A 9,793-nucleotide genomic window follows, 5' to 3' on the forward strand; every position below is an offset into this window, starting at 1 on the left:
CTGTTGCTTATCTGCTAAAACAAATTTCACAGTTTTATTCTGTTTTTTTTTGTCCCGCTCGTCCTGCACTCCGAGACCGTCCACCCTCTCATTCACACGTCTGGGTGACGTCATGACGTCGGGTCTCCAGTGAACTTCCTGCACGTGTCTGGACTGTGGGAGGAACTCGGGGACCCGGGAAGAACCTGGAGGCTCCACTGTGCTGCTGCGACATGATAATGGCTATAAAATGTATCTATGTCAGGACTTATCGACTCGTGCCTTTGGGTTCGGGGAAAATGAAGAGTTAGGGTCAGGGTCAGGGTTGTTGCCGGCCCGTCCGGACTTTGTCGGCTCCAAGACCTCGTCTCGTCTGAATGTTCGTGCCGATGATGGACAAGTGACAACTGGTAGCTTCGTTCCCTGTCGGCTGAGAAGCTGAGAAGCAGAGGCCAGTGTTTGGAGAGGCAAACCCCGACTTAAACCGCAGGCCGTCGCCTTCCCTCCCCTCGGCGCCCTCGGCGCCCTCGGCGCTCCCGCCTCCTGCTAAACCAGCTCTTCTGGTTGCCTCCATTGTCTGTGTCAAAACGAGCCAAATGTTTTCTTTCCCCGCCTGCTGCTTAGCGACCTGGGTGATTTCGAGTGCTTGCAAAGGATTGCGGTCTTAATCCGAACCCGGGGTTTTTGCAGAGTCGGCTGATTCGTGCGCGGCGGTGTCGTGCGTGCCGGCGCCCTGGCTGAGTTAGCACCTTTTCGCTTGTTTGAGAGAATCCCGGCTGAGGCCGCCATCTGTCTCGGCCTGCGATGGCGGGCACTCCGAGCTCACGGCCGGTCGGGAACCAGAACTGAGCTTTTAGAGGAAGGACGTCAGCCGGGGGAGAGTTTGGATTTGATTCTCCGAGCAGGGAGCAGATCTTCTTCTAAGGCGAAGCGGCAAAGGACTCGTCGTAACCTCGCCGTTATCTGCGAGTCTCCGGCTGATCGTCCGACGTCTGAACCCAGGAGGCTCGTCTCTCTCCTCGCGCCGGTTCGTCGCAGTCGCGTCTTTGGAAGGCGTAAATGGATCCGAGCGAGTTGGTTCTTCTGCCCCGGGGGAGGTTTTGGCGAGAAGGACCCAGATGTCCCTGTCACTCCTCCGGGCCGCCGGCTCGGGTTCCCGTCCGGCCTCGCCGCTCGTTTCACGGCAGAGAGGAAGCTTCTCCTCGAACGCGCCGTCCGACCGGACGGTTCGAATGACGACAGGCCGCCGGCGGTTTGATGCCAAGATAGGAAATCTTTTATTACAGAGAAAAAAAAAACTTTTCTTCCAAAATATAGAAATCTGTACAACTTCCGCACAATCAATTTACATGAACTGTACAAATTTACAGCAGTTCATCACGACATACCCAAGGTGAAGAAAGGGGACACGATAAAGATGTACTGACGGGAGATCACAAGGTAGACGGCCTCTCTTCTTGGGTACGCTCAGATTTTTTTTATCTCTTTTCTGGTTTTGTAAGTAAATAGAGGAAAAAAAGAGAAAAAAAAGGAAGAAAAACAGGAAAAAATACCCCAAAGAGAAATAAAAAACAAAGGATACGTCGCTGCTTACAGATCGTGGAAACTACGTCTCTCACCAAAACGACTTTGGTCCTCGCCAACGCTCCCGTCGCAAAATGGCTTCGCTCGCCAACAAGCGTCATCCGCGTTAGAAGATGAAGTACGAAAAAGGACGACGCGGCGAAAGCGTCCGGGTCGGGCGATCGTTGGCACTTCCCGCGCGTCGCATCACGAACTCCGCCGCTCGTCGTACGGTCGCGATACATTCTACGAGAGGGGAAACACCCCCGACGTGAAGGCGGCGAGAATCCGACTCGCCGTCCCGTTTCACGCCGCCGCGCGCCGCCTTCCGCAAGGGTATCCGAGGCCTGAGTTTGGCAGTACATTCCAGGAGACGCCTCCTTGAAAACCTCACACCACTTCAACTTGACATATTTAGTGCATTTCATGTGCTATTTTTTCTCTTTTTTAAACCCCGAAGCACTCTTACAAAGGATTCTGAGACCGATGTGTGCACAAGCTGAATGGATGCCATTTAAATATGCAACAATGCTGAGAACCTCAACCGGTAGAGAAGGGGGCGAAGGGGATTCGTTTCAATTTTTTTCTTTTTTGGTGGGGGGAGCGGAGGTCTAAAAACGAGGTCTGGATTATAATGGGAGATTAAAAAGCCTTTCAAAAGCAGACGAAGAGGCGGACCGGCGCCACGGTCGGGTGACCGCCTCGCGACCCCACTGGGCCGCCGGTACGGAGCGGCGCCGCTTCGGGCCGCGGTAGCTTCCCTCCTGGGCCGCCGGCCCGGCCGGCTCCCCTCCTCGCCTCCGTCTGGCCGACGTCGGATCAGGCTTCCCCCGGATGGCGAGGGAGAGCGCCGATGGAGGCGGCGAAGCGTCAAAGGCTCCAGCTCTCCTGCCCGTGATCCTCTCAGGCTTAGGGGAGCTTAAACGCCCGCCGGTCTGGAGATGTCTGGTGGACCGGCTCGCCGCCAGAGATTTGACCGGCGGCTAATGCCTCCGGCCGTTCCGGCGTCTGCTCGGGCAGATGCCGGTCCCGATCGCCGCCTGAACCGAGGGACGGGGTTCGGGCGGCGGTGCGTCACAACGCCGCCGCACCTTTTCACGTGCATGTAAACAACAGTTGCTACTCAGTAATTAAACGCGGCGCAATCCAGTGAGATGAAAACAGAAGACGACGGTCGGATACCCTCGGCGCTTCATCCGACACCCGCGGCCCCTCGCCGGCGCCCCCCCGCCTCGTGCGGCTCGAGCGCGCTGGTTTTCTTCTCCGTCGATTCCGAGGGAGGGTCGAAGGCTTGCGGTCGGGACGAGGGCCGGCGTCTGAGTCCGGAGGGGGGCGACCGGAGGGATTTTAGCTGCCCTGGACGAGTGTCCGGCCCCGGCCGCCCCTCCTCCGCCGACCGGCGCCTCGTCCTCGCCTTCCTCGCCCGACCCCCCGCGGAGATGGACGATGATATGTGTCACATTGGGTCTACCTGCATGCGCAGGGGGCGGCGAGCAGCATAGCGGCTGGCTTTAGGCTGTACATGAGGTCTGAGCTGAGGGGCGATATGTGGCACTTGAGGCACTCTGGCCATCCCTCACCGAGAGGCGCGGGGAGGCGAAGCTGGCGGTCCGGCTCCGGCCACGCTTCCGGGCGCCGCCGCACCGGAACGGCTCGGCCTAAGCCTGCTATTGGTTTGAAATGGCTCATTATTGGTGGAAAAGATGTCTCCTTAAGGCAGCGCTCACTAGAGGGCTCTTTGCCTGCCAGGGGCTCCGGACGTCACCGCAGAGGATCCACGCCGGCCCGGCTCGCCGCCGTTCAAGTTAATCTCCGTAAAGTCAGTGCTCGACGCCGGGAGTCTCGCCCGGTCGCCGCCTCGTCCCGACCTCAGCGAGCGACGCCTCCTCTCGGCCGAGCTCCGCCTCCGGAGCGCCGAGGAACAGTGCCGTAGCAACGGGCGACAGCCCGCCCGCCTCTCGCGCCTCCGCCCGAACGACAACGGCTCCGAAATGTTCACAAATACAGTGTTAACAAAAAGAATTGAAATCCAGAGTTGGCGACGTCGCCGCCGAGGGAGCGGCGGAACGGACGAACGGCGAGGAGGTGACATTCGAAATGGATGGAATGCAATGCGATTTCATCGAGGGCGTGCACATCCCACACAATCCGACGTCAAAGTGCATTCAAGGTCAAATCGGAGGGCCGGGAGGAAGAGCGTCCATTGGGTTGGAGAACAACCCCCACCCCCCCGCCGCCGCCGCCGCCGCCTCGCGCTGCGGTGAGATTCGGCGACGCGGGAAATGAGGAGACGCGTTCAGGGATGGGGTCACAACACAGGAATTTGATTGCTAGATTCAACAACATTCAGTTAAAACGGGGGGTCGGCAGGAGGCGGCGACCCCCGAAAAGCTACACACACACGGGCGGCGGGATGGCGACAGTGCAACGGACACGCTGGTAACCATGGGCAACAGCTGTCACGACACATTCCACTTGCACTTACATACGGGAGGAGGTGAAGTCGGGCTCGAGGAGGAGGAGGAGGAGGAGGAGGAGGAGGAGGCGTGGGGACGGAGGCCTTTGCTGCAGCAGCTTCAGGGTGAAGAACCAACTCCCTGTGGTCCAAAAAGAGGTTTTATAGAAAATAGAGAAGCTCTTGCTGGGCGTTTCTTCACTCTGAGCTCTGAGGAGGAAAGGCCTCGCCTGGACCTCGGCCTCCTCCGCCTCACGCAGGAATCAACAGAATACCGGGGGGCAAATGTGGATTCTGAAACTCGAGCGGGGGTGAAGCGTCCCCGGTGAGAACTCCTTCCGATTCGGGGGTTTGGTGTTCGGCGCGTTCGTCATGTACCCATAGTAACCACAAGTAAGAAAAGTGCAAAGTCGATGCCGACGGCCCCCGCCGAGGCGGAGCCGGTCGCCACCTTGTTTACAGTCGGGATGGGAGGAGGCGGAGCCGGAGCCGGTCTCCACGCCGTGTTCCTGGTCGGTTGGTTTAGCTGCCCCAACAGTTCCATTCCACAAAGCCTCTCCTGAAAACGGGAGTAACCAGCTGGTCCAAAAACACAACAGAAGAGATGATCATGGGGGGGGGGGGGGGGGAAGGGGGGGAAGGGGGGGGTCAACGGTTTCCATCACCTGGACGACGGGGGCACATCCTCTGTTTTTTTTTTTCTTTAGCTTTTTTTTCCTCTTTCACTATTTCATTTCATCATCTTAGCTTTGAAAAGACCGGTCGCACAGAACCGGCTGCGGGTCGACCCTGAACAGAAGAACGCCGCGGTCGGGCGGCGCCTCTCTAGCTGGACACCGTCATCATGAAGTTCTTGGAGGGACTGGTCCTGCCCAGCACCATCAGTTCCTCCTTGCAGCTGATGTGACTGTCCACCATGGGGCTCACCGGCCCGGCGGACGCCGAGGGGGCGCCGGCGCCGGCGCCCACCTGCATCCCCACGGGGACCGGCTGCGACTCGTACAGGACGCAGATGGAGCCGTCCTCGCCGATGCGGTAGGAGACCTCGAAGGGGTCCACCCAGAGCGTCAGCTCGCTGGGCAGCAGCAGGTAGAGTTGCTGGATGGTCAGGCCGATGCGCTGGCCCGCCTGCCACACCAGCGGGTCCATCTTGTGGTTGATGCGTATGCAGCGGTAGCCCGAGCCTTTGCAGGGCCGGTCCGGGAACCAGTGGTGCTTGTATTGCTCTGCGGAGACAAGAAGATGCGCACGTGAGCTGCGACCCTCGCATACCCCGGGCTACCTGCCGCTCGCACCGGGCTACCGGTCGCTCGCACCGGGCTACCGGTCGCTCGCTCCGGGCTACCGGTCGCTCGCTCCGGGCTACCTGTCGGCGCGGGCGCGATAACGAGCGAATCGTGAACCCGGACGCGCTCGCGCTAAAGTCCGCCTGACATTGTGGAGCCGTCAGAAGGAAGCAAGGCCCTCGAAGCCGTTAGAGGCCTGCGGTTTGTCGGCGTGGCGCCCGCCGTGGCCCTCGCCACCTTTGCGGCGCTCCACGGAAGGCAGACACACCAGATGTCGCTCCCTGGAGTCACTGGAGCATCTTCACCTCCATTCACCCACTTTGGATTTTAATCCTCTTAAACCTTCTCAACCGCTGCGACCGACGACGACTCGAGCGAGGAGGTCACCCTTGAACCGTCACTTCCTGCCTGACTCGCGGGATCTCTTTCTTTAAATCAGCAAAATATTAGCTATTAGCCGAGAAGGTAACAAGGTGTGTTCCTTTTGGGAGCCGCTGGGTTGAAACACTGAGGGGAAAAACAAAAAAAGTCCATGTAGGCCACCGGGGGGTGGAAATCAATCCTCCAATCATGGAGACGGGGTGGGGGTTGGTTGTGGGGGTGGAGCAGAAAAACACCACCACCTGTTGTGGGCCTGATAAGCAGCCATAAACAGGCGGCCGGCGGCGCCCTGGGCCTACGTGACAAAGAGAAGGCCATTGAGTTGCACAACCCCCCCCTCGGCTGCCGTCACCCCCCCCCCCCCCTCGCTCCGACTGGCAGAACAAAAACACCCGGAGTGTGGGAGTGTGGGAGTCTCAGCCGCCATCTGGGACTCAGGCTCCGCCCCTTAAAGGGACCAGCCTTGTTTTTCTGAAGTTTGCCTTCATCCAGACCAACAACCAGGAAGTGAGCGTCGCCGCCGCCGCTCCTCCTCCTCCTCCTCCTCCTCCTCCTCCTCCTCCTCCTCGGCCACACAAAGACTCCTCCATTTTATTTTCCGCCGACGGCTGCCGGTTAGAAACCTGCTCCGGCCCTTAGAAACCCCGTCCGGATTGAATTCCCGTTGTTGCCCGGCGCTTTGTGTCCCGTGAAAATCGGGGGTAAGTGAAGTAGGGCGCCGGGGGGGGGGGGGCAGGAGCCGGGGGGGCACCTGTATGCATCGGAGGATAATGACCCCCCCCTTCCTGTCACTGTTTGCTGCTGAGCTAATGGAGCTCCTGAAAGCACACGAGGGGGCGGATGATCTTTCAGCTGAGCCACAAAAGGAACCCCCCCCCCCCCGAGCAGCTGGGACCGGATCAGCCCGATCAGGAAAACCAGGACGGGGGGGGGGGGGGGGGCAGTTAACCTGGGGGAGGGGCAACTCAGATGGGTTTCTTCAAGAGAACCAAACTCCGATAAGCCCGAGGCGGTCGCCCCCCCGCCGGGACCTCCTCGGCTCCACTGGTTTAGCGATCCGGATCTCGGGTCCGATCTTTGTGTCGGGGCGACCTCCACGCTGCCCCCCCTCCCCTCCCCCACACCAGACTACAACCCAAACTTTTGTCTGTTAGTGCGACGCTGCCCTTCGCTCTCGCTCCTCCGGACAAACAGTTCCCGGGACCTTCTGCTCGGAGCTCCACCCGACTCCGGCCTGATGTGGAAAATATAGGTCAGCCCTGGTGGTGGCGGTGGGGGGGGGGGGGGGCAGATGTATGGCGGCTTTAGAGCCGGAGGAATGTGTTTACTGCAGGAAACTAGACGCGGCCCGTCAGCGGGGGCCGCTTTGTTCGCCCCGTCGGCAAAAGGGGGGAAATCCGGGCGGAATCCAACCGCGGACCCCGGGGTCCGGTTCCGATCCAAGAGCGGATCCAACATATGGTTTGGATGAATGAGAGGAGAACAGAACCGCCGCCGTCCAATCAGACACCGAGCTGTGTCTCGACTGGGAACAAACGGTGGCCACCGGTAATAACGACTTATTACACTGTTATTACGTCGTTACTACACCGTTATTACGGTTTTGGCGGACCATTACGTAATGGGCCGCCCGAGGCTGTTGTGCTCTTCGCTCTCATCGACCCGAAAGCACTTCCTTGTTTGAACCCCCTCCCTGTTCCACGTACACACACACACACGCACACAGAGCCTCCATGTTGTTTGTTAGTGTTCGCGTCCCTTTGTCCCGGTTGCTCGGCCTCGATCCGCCGTCGTCGGTCCGATTCCCCCCCCTGCCCCCCCACGGCTCCCCGGGAGAACAAAGAAAGGCTTCTTCTTCTTCTCCTTCTCCGTCGTCCTCGACCGTCCGGTCGCTCGACCGATCGGAAACCGACGGATTCGAGTCCCCGACGACGGGCGCGGGTCGTCGGTTCGAATCCCGCGGCGCCCCCGCTCCTCCCCCGGTTCTTACCCGCCAGGATGTCGTGCAGGCTCTGGCTGAACGTCTGGACCTGCCGGTCGTTGACGTGTCCCTTGACCCGCAGGAACCGGGACAGAAAGCCCACGGCGGCGTTGATCTCTGGCTTCATGGTCGCCCGGCAGCAGAGGGCGCGCATCGAGGAGGCGCCGCGCGTCCGCAGCTCAAAGCCCGCGGGTTCGAGTCCGGTCCGGTGGCGAGCCGCGCTGCTGCAGTGGTTCCGGTCCCGGCGAGTCCCTGGGCATTTATCGGTGGAGGCGGCGGGGCTCCGCGGGGGCGCCTGTTGTTGGTAAACAGCGGTGTGTGTGTGTGTGTGTGTGTGTGGGAGGGGGGGGGGGTTCCTTCGGTCCACGTCACGTCCGGTCCTACGGCTCCCGGTCCTTCGCCTGCCTCCGGAGTGACGCTCCGCCAGCGGGGCGGCGGGGTTTTATACCCCCCGCCCCCCCGTCGCGAGCCGCTCCAGCAACAACGGCTGGCCAATCGGCGCCCTGCGTGGCCCTGTGACGACAGCGGGACGGGCGGGGCTTTCTGACGTCACCGCCTGAAAATAAACAGTGGGCCGCCGCAGGAAGCCGCGGTGCGTTCACTGGCGGTCGGAAACCAGGAAACTTCTCTTCTGCCGGTGGGGGAGGGGGACACAAACACAATGGAGGCCGCGGCGGCCCGTAAACACGGGATTCGAACCGCTCGCATCCACACGGATCGATTTAATCTGAAACCCCAACACTTTATATCCAGCAATTCACTCTTTCACTCTTTAGTCTTCGATGATCGGATGGAAAACTGAACGCGTGGAGACGCCACGTTAACGTTTCCTCTATGTGAGTGAGAAGAACCTGAAGGACCTTGGAGAACATGTGAATGAGCTGATGAAGACCCAGCTGATCAGAGGGACCTCCGCCCCCCCCCCAGCTCCCAGGATCAGCCTGACGCCTGGAGCTGCTGAGGAACCATTCTGTGAGGTGGTCCAGGGCTGGCCTCCTCCACTTCCAGTGAAGCCTCCTCCACTTCCCCTTCAGTTCCAGTGAAGCACAGAGATCCTGGTATTCCACTCCGCTCACTTCTCTGGTGCGGGGGCGGTGTGGGGGTGGACACCTTCTGATGTGACCTCTGGACACCCCATTGAACACCTCTGGAGATCAGACCCGTGGGCCAATAGATGAGCTTCCTCTGATGAGCTGATGTTTGTCTGATGTTTCATCAGGTTTTGTGTGCCTTCGTTTAATTTATGGATAATCTACATCATCTGTCGCATTCATATCCGGTACTTCAGAGGAGATGAGCATGAGCGTGTCATTGAAATAACCTTTCGTAACAACCGAACCTGCGATGGCGAGGTCCTGGGTTGACCCCGCCTCTCGGCCAATCACAGCCGGGATAGGCTGCAGCCCCCCTCGACCATACGTGCAGTATTTGTGGTCTAGATAATGGATCAATGAATGAACGGTTCGATCAGATTCCACTTATTGTCATCTGAGCAGAGGTGGAGGAGGCGTGGCGTCCACGGTATGCAGATACAGAATGTTCACCAGGTATCGTACACACTTTACACTCCATGTTTACCGGATAATTCTATGCAAGGCCGTGAACCTACCGGATGGATTGTTATATGTAGGTTTGTATGCGACCTTATAGGCCGACCTTTGACCTTTGGGAGGTGAATGGGAGAGAAGGTCCAGCGAGGAGCTTCGGGAGCTTCTCCTCAGCGTCCTGGCTTTGGCCTGGAGGCTCCTGAAGCTCCTGCTATCTTAGGCTGGTGATCGGATCATGATCGTGAACCCGTGAGCTCTTCGGGATTCGCACCGCTAACCTCCGAGCCGCTTCTGTCTTTATCTCCGGGTTCCTCCGCATCTTCTTCACGGTGTGTTCTCGATGTTGGATCGAGCGTCGCAGCTTCTCGGGTGTCTGGATCCGTGATGTAAGGAGCGTGCGGCCCGCCGTGCTCCGAGGACTCCGGCGAGTCTGAAGTCCCAGACCAGGTTGGTCTTGCGGGAACCCGTCGGTCACCGTGAAGGCGACACGGAATCCGGGGAGCAGAGACCTGAGCCATCCTCAGGGGCGCCGCTGGAAAAGTACAAGCAGCCTCTGGGCTGTTTGCTGCAAACAAGGAGGGGAAGACCTGCCCGGAGCGGC

The 9,793-nt window shown here is 59.6% G+C and overlaps 1 protein-coding gene across 1 annotated transcript; it reads right to left on the bottom strand.

The window, feature by feature from the left end:
- Positions 1-1,232: 1,232 nt before the first annotated feature.
- btg1 (B-cell translocation gene 1, anti-proliferative) lies at positions 1,233-8,067 on the bottom strand. Its single transcript, XM_086146273.1, has 2 exons — positions 7,655-8,067; positions 1,233-5,223 (listed from the first exon to the last, which is right to left on the bottom strand). Exons 1-2 carry the CDS (start codon positions 7,797-7,799, stop codon positions 4,823-4,825), a joined length of 546 nt encoding a protein of 181 aa, XP_086002399.1. The 5' UTR covers positions 7,800-8,067; the 3' UTR covers positions 1,233-4,822.
- Between the last annotated feature and the right edge of the window lie 1,726 nt (positions 8,068-9,793).

Source organism: Fistularia commersonii, chromosome 5 (assembly GCF_037954325.1).
Source record: "Fistularia commersonii isolate RoL2024-O1a breed Wild chromosome 5, RoL_Fcom_v1.0, whole genome shotgun sequence".
NCBI classification, from domain to species: Eukaryota; Metazoa; Chordata; class Actinopteri; order Syngnathiformes; family Fistulariidae; genus Fistularia; species Fistularia commersonii.